This window comes from Panthera leo, chromosome D4 (assembly GCF_018350215.1).
Source record: "Panthera leo isolate Ple1 chromosome D4, P.leo_Ple1_pat1.1, whole genome shotgun sequence".
Lineage (NCBI taxonomy): Eukaryota > Metazoa > Chordata > Mammalia > Carnivora > Felidae > Panthera > Panthera leo.
The window spans coordinates 85,873,603-85,888,360 of NC_056691.1; the positions used below are offsets into that span (position 1 = coordinate 85,873,603).

A 14,758-nucleotide genomic window follows, 5' to 3' on the forward strand; every position below is an offset into this window, starting at 1 on the left:
CAGGCATGGTCTCATAAAGCTCACCGTACGGTAAGCACGGCCATACCGTACGGGAAACTGAGGCACAGAATGCTGAGGTCACAAGAAAGACCGCCAGAGGGAAGCCCTGAGCACTGCAGAAAGGAGTCCTCAAGCGTGCTGTGCCTCACACACCTCCAGCAGCCCAAGTCCAGTGCTAAGCCGCCAGCAGTCACGCACATCGCCCAGGGGGTCTGCGGTGGCATTCCGGCAGGAACAGTGAGTGGAAGGCACCTAAAAGCTGGAAGACTGGTGACTGGCAGACTCTCCCAGGTGGACAAGAACCCACTGACCCCGCACCACCTCACTGGCCCCATCCACACCCACCTTCATTGCCTGGCACGCAGAGAGACTCCATTCATGGAATCAATCTCAATCAAGTCTCTGGCTTGAACCACCACATGCCCCTCCATCCACGGCCACAGGTGCCTCCCAGGCTGGGCACAGAGCAGTGCCCAGTAGATGTCTGTTGCTACTGCCCCTAGTAGTAGAGGTAAATCTTCTTTCTGAAGTCCAATTATAGGCTTCTTGTTGTGCCATTGGATATCACCTACCCATAGACATTGTTTCCCTAACTCCTTTTTTTTTTTTTTTCCTATTGTAACCAATGTTTTAAAGTAATATAACCATTTGGGAGTGTCTGGGTAGCTCAGTCAGCTAAGTGTCCGACTTCGGCTCAGGTCATGATATCGTGGTTCATGAGTTCGAGCCCCAAGTCAGGCTCTGAGCTGTCAGCAGAGCCTGCTTCGGAGTCTGTGTCTCCCTCTCTCTCTCTGCCCCTCCCCACCCTCTCAAAAATAAATAAGCATTGTTTTAAAAATTGTTTTAGGGGCGCCTGGGGGGCTCAGCCAATTAAGTATCCGACTCTTGGTTTCGGCTCAGGTCACGGTTTTGCAGTACCTAAGTTCGAGCCCTGCGACGGGCTCTGCTCTGATGGTGCAGAGCCTGCTTGGGATTCTCTCTCTCTCTCTCTCTCTCTCTCTCTCTCTCTCCCTCTCTCTGTGCCCCTCCCCTGCTCACTCTCCCACTCAAAATAAATACATAAGCTTAAAATTTTTTTGTTTTTAAAATAATATAACTATTTGGCTGCATTCAGTAAATTCCTGGTGTGGAAGGGCCGGGCGGGCTTCACCAGGGGCTCTGGGCCACCTTTCTAGGGCTGCTCCTGCTGGTGGTGGGACTAAGGACCATGTTCCTCTGGCAGCCATTTCCCATATAGCCTTTAGAGGGCCCAATGCTCTAATCACAGCAACCTCCGTACCCCATATGTCCACCTAGGGACGCACAGAGAAAGGATTTCAGGGGCTACAAAGCCAGGTCAGCACTGCAGTGACGCAGACCCTCAGGCCCTGTGTGCGGCCAGCAGCAGCACCCTTCCCAAATGAGCCCATTTTCCTGACAAGGAACTGAGGCGCCAGGAGGAGAAGGGACCTGGGCGTGTCCCATGGCCACTAGGAGCCTGCTTCCTCATCTGTGACCAGAGGGCAAATAGGAGGCCTGGCAGAGCCAATCCCAGGACGGCACTCCTCACAGGACCAGCACGTGCAAGCTCACGAGGAGGGTGGGCATCTGGTCATGATTCACCCTCTGATAATTATTTAATTAACGAGTGACTGGTAACTGTTAGTTGCATACGTCTCTCCTGCCTAGCCTTGAGCTCTACACGGGCAGGGCAAGCACACAGTGAGCCCACGGTCAACGCATGTGCTTCTGTGCCTGACGCGCAGTGAGTCAGCAAGGGCGCCAGGACGGAGTTGGGGGGGGGGGGGGTCCTGCACCAGGGGGAGGGGCCGCCTGCCCAAGAGCGAATCCCTGGGCCCCTGCTTCTCCTGGCCTCACCCCCGAGGCTCAAGGACAAGAACAAAAGGCACAAAGCCGTGAGTCAGACAGAGAGGAATACACGCCTGGAGGAAGGAAGCTGTGTGTGGCTGCACGCACCCCACGCCTGAGGTCTCTCCACGCCTGCGGTCTCAGACCTCAGACGGTGGGACCCAAACCACTCCTTCCAGATGCGCAGAGGGGAAGTCACAACCAGCCAGGGCTCTGAACCCGCCTGCATCTGCCTCCCCTCTGTACCCCCCAAGGCACCCTCTCCACCTACCAGACCCTTCATCCAAACAGCTTCGGGGTCCCTACGCTGCAAGACCGTAAACCTTGTGATGACATTTATGATTCAGTCACGGTTAAGAAATTAAAACAATTTAAATTAATAAACGTTAATTATACCTATTGATTACGGAGCCTTTGCTGCGCCCAGCGCTGTGTTAAAGAATGCATAAATGTCATTCATAAATACACATAATGTAATTTAGCTGGGGAAGTATTATTATCACTCCCCAATTTACAACTAATGATTCTGAGGCATAAAGAACCAAAGTAACCATCCTAAGGGCATTTGGCTAGTAGCTACTAGAGCAAGCTCTGACCTGCCCGGCCATACTGTTGACGTAAGGGGAGCCCTCGTGGAACTCATACCATAGATGAGAATCAACCACAACCACTGGAGGCGGAGCCTGGAGGAGGGACCCCCCCCCACCCCCACCCAGCCCTGCCATGGGCGGGACCCAGGGAAGGGTGTTCCCAGCTTCAGGGGGTTAGTCTGTGGGGTCCTGCAAGGCCTTTCAGAGTCCTGGAAGCCGACCTAGAGAGTGTCTCATCCAACCCCTTCCTTGCACCATGGGGGAAACTGAGGCTCAGAGTGGCAGCTAGCCGGAGCTCCCATCCACAGGGCTGGAGTCTCAGAGACCACACAGGGGACTCAGGAAAAGGGAAGGAGAGCAAAGAGGCTCTGCCCCTAATCTCACAGGAAGTCTGCTGGGCCCCACCCTGGGGGGCTCCAGGCCAGACAGGCAGCCCAGCCCCCACACTGCAGGGCAAGCCCCAGAAGCGGCGTTCTGTCTCCCGGCTTCTGCCCCCGGCTCAACAGGAAAACAGGAAAGCTGAGCCTCGAGGCCCCCGCTCCAGCCTGACGTGGGTTGGAGGCTTGTCTCCCAGGAGCAGGCGGGACTCTCGGGTCACTGAGAAAGTAACCCTTCTGCTTAAGAGAGGGGGCCCCGCCTCCAGCCACAAAGAAATGAAGTTTCTGTCCAGCTCCCTGTGTTCAACCACCCAGCTCAAGGCATCTCCCACCCTCGTCACCCTCCTGGAGAGATGGGATCACCATGTTTTAGAGAAAGGGGCGGGGACCGAGGCCCAGAGAGAAGCCCCTTGCCCAAAGTCCCACAGGGGCCAGGGCTATGCTGAGCTGAGCCAGGAGGGCCGTCCCGCGGCCAGGCTGGGCAGTGACCCCCCTCCCCGATTCCCAGCAGCCTTAAATAGGGGAGAGGGGGCGTGAGGGGAGTGTACTGCTGCCTTTTTTAATCCACCACAACACCTCGCTGTCTGCGTGTGGACAGGCCGGGGCTGTCTCCTCAGACACAGGCCTATCTGTAAGGCCGGCACAGGGCTGCTTCTCTCCCACGGACGGCTTTGTTTGTTTACTCGGGTTTTCAAAATTATAACCTTTCCAGCCCCACCCGGGCCAGCCACGCCCTCCCTGACCAGTCGGTGCCGCCTGGGGCTGGCCATGGGGACAGGGATGGAGGGGGCCTTGCGCAAGGGTCAGGGCCCTACATTCCCGTCCCAGTTCTGCGGCCTCTGACACCCTAGGTATGTCCTCTGCTCTTTCTGGGCTGCAATTTACTCCATAACGAAATGGCAGGGGGTTGGTTAAGATGACTGCAAAGGGTCCTTCCTGGCTAGGAGGAAGAAGGGTCTAGGCCAGAAAAAGAACAGCAGACACTGCCCATCAGCAAGCTTGAAATCCAGGCCGAAGTGAGGCTGTGGCCCAAGTAGCCAGGAGTAAAGCTGAGGTAAACCTTCCCTTCTAGCCCAGCGGGCCCCCCCCCCCACTCCCAAAATCTTGTTGTCTTTTCTCCCTGCCCCCCACCCCCCCCACACCAGGGAACATTTCCAAAAAAATAAACAAAAACACAAAAACAAAAAGTGAAACAGAAGTACAATTGTCAGCTCACTCCCCCTCTGGATGTCGGAATCACCCCCGAAATCCCTGGCAGGCCAGGGCAGATGACAGCTCGCCCCAACCCACCCCCGACTCCGCTAAAATGGAGCTGCCATTTTACCTAGCACCTTCCATGTGCCAGAACAACAGCTTCCCAGAATCTTCACATCCCAGAAGCAGGGCTCACCTTCCCGTTTTATAGACAGCTGAGGCACCAAGGGAGAGAGCAACTTGCCCAAGGCCACAGGGCTCATGGTGGCAGAAGCCAGCTGCCTCCCAGTCAAGACCAGACATGCTGCCTCTTGAGCTGGGCTGACCAAGTGGTTTAAACCAACATGCACTTTGGAAAACATAAAGATCCTCTATCTTTGTAACGGAAACCACATCACATCCAGCTTGATGGAAACTTCGGGGCTGGCACGAGTCCCATGAGATCGGGGCTCATGTCACTGCTTCGTCCCCACCACCGGGCTCTGGTCCCGCATAAGACAGCTTCCAGAGAGGGCTCTTCCTTCCAGAGCAAGATGGCATCACGCAATAAATATCACACCTTCCCCTTCAATGCAGCCATGGCCTACAGGCTCCAAGAGGTCAGAGCTAGAAGGGCACTATTGTCCTAGTGACCCATTACACAGATAGGCAAAGCGAGGCCAGAGGGGAAGAAGGACCTGCCAGAGGTCCAGCACTGAGGCCCTCACCTCCCAGTCTGCACCCGTAAATGGCTGCTAGCAGGTAGGGGGATGAAAGGCAGGTGGAGCACAACAGCGTGAGAAGTTTCTGCCCAAGGGACTCTTCTAGAAGATTCTGGCTTAACGAGCTTGGCTGCACACAAACAGCTCTGTTCAGCATGAGGCGGCTGGACAGCTGTTACAGTTGGCTTGGCCACAGATCAGTGGGTGGGAAAGCGGGCTTCACACTTTGCAAACCACAATGGATTCTTCCTCTGCTCCTTCTGGGAGCCCAGTTACCCACTGGAGCCCACACCCTGCACTTTGGATCACCCCGCGAGGAGGGACAGTCCTGGCCAATGTCCTACCGTGGACCATACACACAGTAATGACTAATGCCAACAGGAGCCAATGCTTTCTTAAACACAAAGACTTCTACCCACGTTACCCCATCGATCCCTCACAACCTCGCAGGTCTGGGCTCTGGTTGCACCCACTTCACAGATAAGGAACCTGCAGCCCAGCGAAGGGAAGACACCTGACAAATAACAGGGTAGTTGAGACAGGATCTCAAAACCAGGCCCCTTAGAATCCAGGCCCAGCCCTTTCCCCACTGCCCTTGGAAGGCAAGAAGGTTCTCCTACTCAGAGCTGCCTAGGAAGGGCGTGAGTTTCACGTCATTGGAAGAACAGGAACAGAGACTGTAGGCCTAGAGGAAACAACCCACAGGATCCATCAACCCCACAGGGCTGACGAGAACAGAGGCCAGCTGTCCCCAGCCTTGCACATCGCCATCGCAGAGGACTGGTTACTCCATCTCCCCCAGACGCACTATCCCCTGATGTGCCCCACTCCCATCTCACTGGTCCAGACCATCCCTCACCCTGGGCTCTCCTCCTCTCACCAACCTTCCTAACCCTCCCCAGGACTTTCGGGACAAAGTCCCCTCCCCTCCAAGGCCGGCCCCTTGGTTCCCCCAACTTCACCTCAACCCCCCCCACCCACTAGGCCAGCCCCTCTCACACCTTCCCACAGAGGACCTGCCCCTCTAAGAACACGCCTCGCTCACCCTGCAGAGGGGCGGCCAGCCGGGAAATGCATGTGGGCCAGAGCCAGGGAAAAGCATGAGTCACCGTGTCCTTGTGCCTGGTACAGTGCCTGGCACACAGTAGGTGCTCAGTAACTGCCGACTGAAAGAATAAAAGAAAGAATGACCAAGGGCACCTGGGTGGCTCAATCAGTTAAGCGTCCAACTTCAGCTCAGGTCATAATCTCATGGTTCATGGGTTCGAGCCCCACGTCAGACTCTGTGCTGACAGCTCAGAGCCTGGAGCCTGCTTTGGATTCTGTGTCTCCCTCTCTTTCTGCCCCTCCCCTGCTCGCATTCTCTCTCTTTCTGTCTCTCAAAAATAAACCAACATTTAAAAAAAAATTTTTTTTAAAGAAAAGTACGACCAAGTGCATCTGGGGCCAGAGCTTACCACACCTCTGTGGGGTCTCATAGGCACACAGGTTAGCAGGACCAGGCTTGAGAGCCGCAAGGCTAGTCCTGGACACATGTGCCGGGGGAAGGGGGCGTGTTCCCATCTTTCTGTCTGTTTACCCTCCATGCCCCGCCCAACGTCAGGCAGCGAGGACAGTGCTGTTGAATGATGTTGAATGATTCTGCTATGTTGCCACAGCCTCTGCCTCACCATCCTCCAAGGTGTCCAGGGTCACAGGATGGTGCTCCTTATGCCAACTTCCTGGGGACACACACAGAGGGTAAGGGTGCCTAGGGCCACAGGACCAACCTGGCACATCTCCCTCCACGAAGTGCCCCTTATCACAGTTACCATTCATTACGTCCTCACCCCCCCACTGGCCCTGTGCTGCCCCATCCAGGGGCCATCACTCTTGACCTCACACCCTAAGAAGACAGCACTCTCATCCTCTTTCACACAGGACACTGAGGCTCAGAGAGGGTGACTGACTTGCCCCGAAAACACCAGTCCCTCCAGTGGCAAAGCTGGGCCTCAAACCCGAGCAGTCTGACCGCAAAGCCTTGCCTGGAACCTCTCGACTCCCTGCTTCCTGCAACTTACCATCCACTCTGCCGCTGGGCAGGTCCCTTCACTTCCGTAGCCCACAGGTAACGCACCTCTAATGGACAGTTCCCAGGGGGTGGAACCAGGTGCCCAGCAGAGGTGGGCACCGCCTGTTCTTCCAGTTTTAAATCTGTGAGATCAGAAGATTGCATGCATGAGCCTTTCTGTGACTCAGGCCCTAAAATTCTACCAGGAGAGGGGCGTGGCTCCATTCCACCCTGGAGGGTTTTAAAGTTAGGTATCTGCCTTCCCCTTTCCTTCAAACTCTGCCCAGCGCTGTGTAGAGAAAACCCTTCTTCCTCAGGCCGGGAAGTGAACGGGGGCGGGCAGAGGTTAAGGAAAAATTGGCTCAGGAATTTCTGCAACCGCAGGGTGATGCCTGATGCCTGCCTTGCAAGGAGACCCAGGGTGAGTGAGTCATGAGCTATGCCTGCAGAGGAGGAGGAGGCCACGCGGAGGAGAACAGGACTGGTCAGAGAGTGACTTGAGTCCCAGACTGAGTAATGTCGGGAGGGATCTATTTGTGCAACCCACGGGAGCCTCTGACACATGCTACTCTGTTCCTCTCCCAGGCCCCCTACCCCCACCGCCTGCCTCTCTTTGTGGCCTTTTCCACGTTGCCTTCCGGCCCAGTCTGGGCACCAGGAACTGTCTAGTCACTGTGCAACACGGTTTTAACAGCTAAGGCCTTAGACTCCCGAGTCGGGACCTTGCCGCTGCCTTGCTCTGCCCCACCTGTAAAATGTTGGGATAAAGCACAGAGGGTAAGGATTCAATTGAAATAATACAGGTAAAGGAAGGCCTGGCACGTAGCAAATGCTCACTTAAATGATGTCTAATCTTACAGGTACCCAGGTATCATTCAGAGCCTGATATGGCCGCTCCCTGCTCTATCAGCCACCATTTTCAGGCAGAAGACATATCAGTGGAGTCTGCATGGGCCACAGGCTGGCTGGCGAAGCACTCAAAAGCCAATGTCATTAGTCCACGTCCCCAGCTCACAGCTCCCCTCGGAGCCTACTCCCCCTGGAAAGATGCTCAGAGGTATTGGGGGTTCTGAGAAAGGAGCCTCCCTCAAAATGCCCAGATGGGTGGAAGCAGGCTGGGGGAGAGTAGGTCAAGAGGTGAATCTGCCTTCAGCAGGGAAGCTGACCAGAGCAGGAAAGGAAACAAACACAGTGACTCAGTTTGCCCCTGAAAACCAACGTCTAGTCCCAGTGGAACATGGCAATATCCGGCATTAGGGGTAAGGCTAAGAAAACATCTGTTTGGATGGCCTCGGGAGGACCACTACAGCCTTTGGGAATGCTTCCAGGGAGGTTCTAAAGACCAGGGAGGGATGGTTATTATAAACCCTTTAGTGAAAGGAGCAAGATACAAATTGAGTCACGGTCTCAGCAAGGTAGAACAATAAACACAGAAGAGAAATACTGCTAACGAGTGGAGTGCTGATGGCAGGATGGCAGCCAGTGATTCCCAGCCTCGTCTCTAAACTTCATTCCTCAGGCGGTGGGGAGGGAAGGCCACGGCCCAGTTTGGGTTTAGAAAGGTCTCTTTGGCCATGTGTATGGGAAGGATGGAGGGGTGAGGCCAGAGCTCAGGCCTGGACAATGGGAAAGGAACAGAGTCGAAGCTGGATGGAGGGGCAGGGCAGGGTCAAGGCCAACAAAAGGCTCGTTATGTAAGACTGCCACGAGAGCAGAGCAGAGTCCCCAGACGCTTCACCCCCAGGGGCTGGGGGTGAAGACCTTGGCTCCGGGCAGTGGCCCAGGCGGGGCTGGGCACTGCTTCCGGCCGGCCCGGTCTCTCTGCAAAGCCCAGGGCAGCAACCAGGAAGCCACGCGCCTGGGTGAGGGGATGGCCGAAAGGGGACACCTTCCTCCCTTCGCTCCGGGGACCTACGGCCATTTCCCAAATGTGAAGAGGTAGGTTTGTAAAATCAATGTGGAAAAAGGCATTATCTGTTTTGGCTCAATAAATACACGAGATACCGTTTTTCTCATATCTGACTGTCAAAAAGGGTAATAACACTCCAAACAGAGGTACTTGGTACTGATGGGAGGAATTCCGAGTGTGTACAGCCTTTTCAGAGGCTACATGTTCATACATGAGAACGTGACCCCGGAGTTCCCTCTCTGACACGGGAACCTGGCTCAGCACGTGTGCAAGGTTTGGGCAGCACCATGAATTCTCACAAAACACTGGAAACAACCCAAATGTCCACTGATGAGGGGATGGGTAAAAAAATGGCACCCCGCACAGAAGGAAATCCACGCATGGAAGAACGAGGCCGACTCGTGTTCTGATGTGGAAAGATGTTCACGATACAGCGAGCGAAAAAAGTCAAACCATAGAGAGAGATACTTGGACCTCTTCTTTTTTTTTTTTTTTTTTTTTAAGGGGGCGGGGGGAGGGGCAGAGAGACAGAGGGAGAGGGAGAGGATCCCAAGCAGGCTCCGTGTTCTCGGCACAGAGCCCCACGGAGGACTCGATCTCACGAACCCTGAGATCACAACCTGAGCCAAAATCAAGAGTCAGACGCTTAACAGACTGAGCCATCCAGACGCCCCAATCGGACCTCTTCTTATAAACAGAGCTAAATGCATGTGTACACACAGATGTATGTTTAGACACAGGAACACCCCGAACTCCAGCGGTTTCTCCCGAGGAGGGAGAGTGAAGGGAGGGCAGAGGGAGGGAGTGCCCATTTTCTCACTTTACACCCCTAAATCGTTGCGCGTGCATTACTTGTGCAACCAGACAGCACGGGCAGTGGTTGCCTGCGGTGCGGTCCCTCCCATTAAGGGGTACGGAGTTTCTCTCCGGGTTGATTCTCAACTTGACTGTGGCAATGGTTGCACAATTCTGTGAATATACACACACACACTACACCACTGAACTGTACACTTAAGGTGGGGGGAATTGTCTGGCAGGTGAATTATGTTTCAATAAAGCGGCTATTTAAAAAAGATGTAGCAAAGGGAAAGGTGAGCTTGGCAGAAGGGAGACGCACAGGGACTGGCAAACTCCCTCAGCAGCCCTTTCGGGTAATAAATCTTAGGGCAGTTTATGTGTGTGTCGGGAGGCGGTTTTGGGCGGGAGGGAGGTTCCCTTGGCTCCCACAATTTCATCCCGGCCAAAAGAATTTCCCGAGGGGCTGAGTCCTTCAAGGCTGTTCTAGAAGCAGAACGACCCCCTAGGCACTGGCAGGATTCCTGCCAAGGGCACAGCACCCGCCCCTCCTTGTACATCCTGAGTAACAGTAAGCTCCCTCCCACACTTATTTGATCTAAGTTTGCGTGGCAAAGAACCACCTACATGGACCACCGAGACATTTCCATGCTCTCATCCCAGTCGGGTCCTCTGGGCCAGATAGAAGGTGTGGGTTGGCCTAATCCCTCACCTCTCCATGTCCTAGCTCCTTCCTAGTCGTAAGGGGGCCTCATCACTGCCCTCAGGGCTCACTCCAGATAGCCTACATCCATCTCACACATTTGCCAATGCACGAGGAACACGGAATTCAAGGTTTCTAAAAACCTGGTGGATTCTTGCATCCAAAGAACAGTATCCACCCTGATGCCCGGGACTGAACAAATCTCAGAGAAACAGGATCTAAACCACAGCTACAATTGCCCCCTTCAAACTCCAAACACCTGGCCACTCTCCTCACCCACTGGAAAGAAAGAATCTATAACAGAGAGTAAGTGACAATTCTCAATAATAATAGTAATTGTTCACTGAGCACTTGCTATCTCCCAAAGCACTGGGCTGCTTTCTTTCTTTTTTTTTTTTTTTAATGTTTACTTACTTACTTTGGAGAGAGAGAGTGGGCTCCAGCAAGCAGGGAGGAGCAGAGAGAGGAGAGAGAATCCCAAGCAGGCTCCTAACTGTCATCTCAGAGCCTGACACAGGGCTCGATCTCACAAACCGTGAGATCATGATCGGAGCCGAAATCAAGAGTCAAATGCTTAACCGACTGAGCCACCCAGGCGCCCCTGGGCTGAGTTTCTTACCAGCATTATCTCATTAAATCCTTGCAACAGTGCCCAGCAGGAAACTACTATTATAATATCCCAGTCTACAGATTAAAAAATTGAGATTAACATGCTGGCCCAAGTTCACATCAGCTAATATAATGTGGAGTCAGTGTTGGGACCCTGAGCTGGCCCAGATCTGGAGGAGATTTATGGAGAAAATTTGGGACCGTTAGGCTCTCAGAGCCAGAAGGGACTTCAGCCATCGGGTAGCCCACAGCCATCAGTTCACAGCCAGGGAAACTGAGACCCAGAGGAAGTGAGTGACTGTCTGGCTCCCAGGCCAGGGCTCTTTCCTGTACACAAGCTCCCTCATGAAAGTAGGAGGGAATCATCCTGCCACCAAGCCCACAGAGTTGCTAGTTGAGAACAAGCCCCTGCTTGCCAGCGGCTTTGAAATCCCAGGATGAAAGGTGCCGCAGCAGCAAAATGGCACCATGGACAGGAGGGTGCCTGACCTCTGCCAGGACCTGCAGGCTGGCATTCACCTGCTCACCTGCTCAGGGTGGGCACAAAACTGCAGGAGCCACTGGCCAAGCCCCAGGACCCTAACAGGCCTCGGAGTTCAAAGGCCGGTGGGAAGGGATGTTCCAAATGCAAATGCAGAGGGGTGGCCCCAGGTAGGGAGGGCTCTGGAATTTTAATTGTCAGGCAGGAACGTGCTCACTGCTCCTTGGGTGTGGTGAGGAGGGTGCATGGATCCCTGGAGGTGGCAAAGGCCAGCCTTCACCGTCTCCAAAAGGAATTTCTAGGGTGGCCTGCTTCCTTGGGAGGGGGCTAGAGGCTTTTGCCTGCTTCCAACCTCCCAACCCCCCACTTTAGGTGCTCCCTCAGGTGAGCCTGGACCAGGAATTTGAGGCATTTGAAGAGGGTTATTAATAGCACTGAAGTGTTGAGAAGACAGGGGCCAGCAGGCTGAGTGGGCACAACCCTCTTCCAGTCAGCCTAGTATCCACATAACAAACCCAACCCTGTCCAGGAGAGGACACTTCACCTTTTGTGGTTGCGGTCTCCACCCGTGTAAAATGGAGGGGTGGGGGGCGCTGGCAGTTTTCAGCCCAGGAGGTAGGAAGGTGGGGGAGAGCAAGAGCTGGGTGTGGGGGAAGGAAAAACCCCACCGAAGAAGGAGCAGGCACACCCCACCCAGGCCGGTGAGGGGCCCCAACGGGAGGTCGTGAATGGATGGACTGTTACAGAGCCCCAAGAGGCAGCCACCGACAGGGAGGGGACAGGAAGACTCCGCCCCAGGCTTTCCTCCTCCCAGAGTCCAGGCCTGTCCTATAAGGAGGCTTTTCCAGGACTTAACCCCCTGCTGGTCTGAGGCTGGAGAGGGTCTGACTCATTTCTACCTCACCCTCACCCCTGCATCCGGGCCCAGGCCTGGCACAAAGGGGGAACTCAGGCAGCAGGCCCAGCACCACAGTCACTGGACAACCCTTCCCCAGCACCTTCTTTGCTCTCAACTGTGGGGCTCTGGAGACACAGAGTTAAGGGACACCTGGTCCCTCTACTCAAGGGGTACAAGCAGGCCGACAGCTGCCGAAACTCTACAGGACTGTGGGACACATCAAGATAAATGGAGGTGGACACAGTGTTCTGGGCTCACTGGACAGGGAATGGCAAAGCCAACAAGAGGAGCAGACTCCTCCTTCCATAGGCTGCACCCATGCCCGCACCCCATATGGTCCAGCACCCCATGCACTGGTGCTTCCTCTGTGCCGGGCCCTGTGCTAAGCAAGCTACATAAATTAGGCCACTTGAGTCTCTCAACAACTCACTAATAAGAAATTATTCACCCCGTTTCAGAGAGGAGAAAACTGAGGTGCCAGTCCATTAGGAGACTTCCCTAAGAACTAACGGCTGGGAAACAGATGCTGGGATTCCACCCAGGCAGCCTCACCCAGGGCGGGAGAGGTGAGCCACAAAACTGAGTTTCCCAGGCACTCTGAGATTCTCACTCTCTCTCTCCATTCTCCCGGGGATGGAGGAGGAGGAACCCAGGACCCTGCTGCAGTCCTGGGGCTTCCCCCAAGAAGCCTGGGGTCAGCTGCCCTTCTAAGAAGTGGCCACGGTGCAGTGACAGGCTGGGAGCAGGGCTGACTGCAGAAGGGGGCTGAGGAGGCTGGGCTGCGGCCTTGACCAGCCTCCCCCTGCCCCCCACCGGACACGCCTGCCAGCAAGAGCACCCTGCTTGATTGAGCCTGAGTCAAAGGGCAAGGGTCTGACCTAGCCCTTCTGGGCACCCAATCTTTCCCTAGCCCTACTCCCCAGGCGCAGTCCAGGCATTGATGGGCTTGTCCCTAGAAGCCTCAGCCACGTGTACTAGGGCTGGGGCCAGGACCAGCGGGGAACCGGGACAGTGAGGAAGATTCGGGACACGCTGGCCGAGTGGGCCACAGCTCCATCAGGGTAGTATGTTGGGGGATTTGAAGCGACCGGCTCGCAGGGGGTTCCAGCAGAGGGTGGGGGGCGCCTTCCCTCGGGAGGGGGAAGGGCGAGCTCATAAGGGGGCAGGAAGAGGCGCCCGAATGTGGAGGGAACAAGCTCAGGCGCAGGACTTGGTCCCCAGCCACTCCCGCCATGTCCGGGGCCTGACTCTCAGGAGACCCCAGCCCCGGCGCGGCCGGCCGACTGGGGTGAGAGCTGGAGCTCCCCTCCGGACCCCCAGTGCGCTGCGCCGCGCGGGACTCACCTGTGATGTGCTGGCGCCGGGCGTCGTCCAGGTGCGTGGACAGCACGTCCCCCATGGCGAGGAAGAGCCGCGGCCCGATCCGCCCGCCACCCGTCGCTGCTCGCGCTGCTCAGGCGGACGCCGCTGGCGCCATGGAGCCCGGCCCGTCCCGCTCCCGCCGCCCCTGGCTGCGGCCTCCGCTCTGCCCGCGCTCCAGCCCCGGCCGCGTCCGTCCCGCCGGCCGCCTCCGCCCCGCGCCCCAGCCCGCGGCGCAGCAGCCCCGCCGCGCCCCGCCCCGCCCGGCCCCGCCCCCGGAGCCGGGCCCCGCCCCCGCCGTGGCCGCCGGCTGGAGGGCGGGACTGGGGGGGGGTGGGGAGGGACCCGGGACGCCGGGACTTGGGAGAGACCCGGGACAAAGACTAGCAGGAGAGAGGGAGAGCGAGGAGAGACGCTCTGAGGGGCGCACCGGGCCCAGACCGAACCGAAGAAAGAGATGGGGCTGGTGGGGGCATCTGAAAGAACGAGGAGTGCCCTGGGGGGCTCCAGCCTGGGGTCATCTCCTCCCCTGTCCGCGCGGGAAGAGAATCACGCCGAGGAGGTCGTGGGGGAACTGGTAGGGGACGCCTAAGCCGAAGTGCGGGAACTCGGCGTTCGCACCCCGCCTCGGCCCGCCCCCAGCCCTGCCCGCCACCTCCCGCTCTCAGGAAGTTCCTGGCCTTGATCCGACCTGCCCCAGAAGGTGTGCCCGCCTGCCTTGCACAATAGTGCGGGGAAAGGGGAGGTGGCAGGGAGGGCTGGAGCCCCAAAGGCACCCCCGGTGCCGGTGCCAGGCGGACATTCCTCAGGCTCAGCATATGGGTGTTTCACTCTCGGAGGTAGCTTGTGGGACAGGGCAGGTCAGGAATGGAGAAAACAATAGAACTTTCCAGTTTGTAAAAGATCAGCCCCACAGACCTGCACGGTCTGTGGGTATGGGTCGGGCCTGCGGGGCTGGGCATGGGTGGGTCTGGGGTTTCAACCCTACGCCGGCCACCTCCCAAGCCAGTGAGGGAAACGGGTTAACAACTGGGATCCCCAAAATCATGGATTGGGGGTGGCAGAGGCCTTCCTTGTCTGCTGATGCTCAGACTTCCAGTACTGCACCCCAAAGGTCATCCAGTTTCTGCCTGCTTACCCTGGTGACTGAGTACTCACCACCGGTGCTTTCCCTGTAACTGGGTAGTTCTTACGGTAGCTGTGACACAGGCAAAGAATGCTGATAAAGAAGTTAACATTACTGA

General features: G+C 56.3%; 1 protein-coding gene across 1 annotated transcript in view; it reads right to left on the bottom strand.

The window, feature by feature from the left end:
• Positions 1–13,729, bottom strand: part of NIBAN2 (niban apoptosis regulator 2) — a 53,302-nt gene extending 39,573 nt beyond the window's left edge. The window contains 1 exon segment of the mRNA XM_042912357.1: positions 13,500–13,729. Within this exon segment, the coding sequence (XP_042768291.1) occupies positions 13,500–13,554 (55 nt within the window). The 5' untranslated portion in view covers positions 13,555–13,729.
• Positions 13,730–14,758: the final 1,029 nt, after the last annotated feature.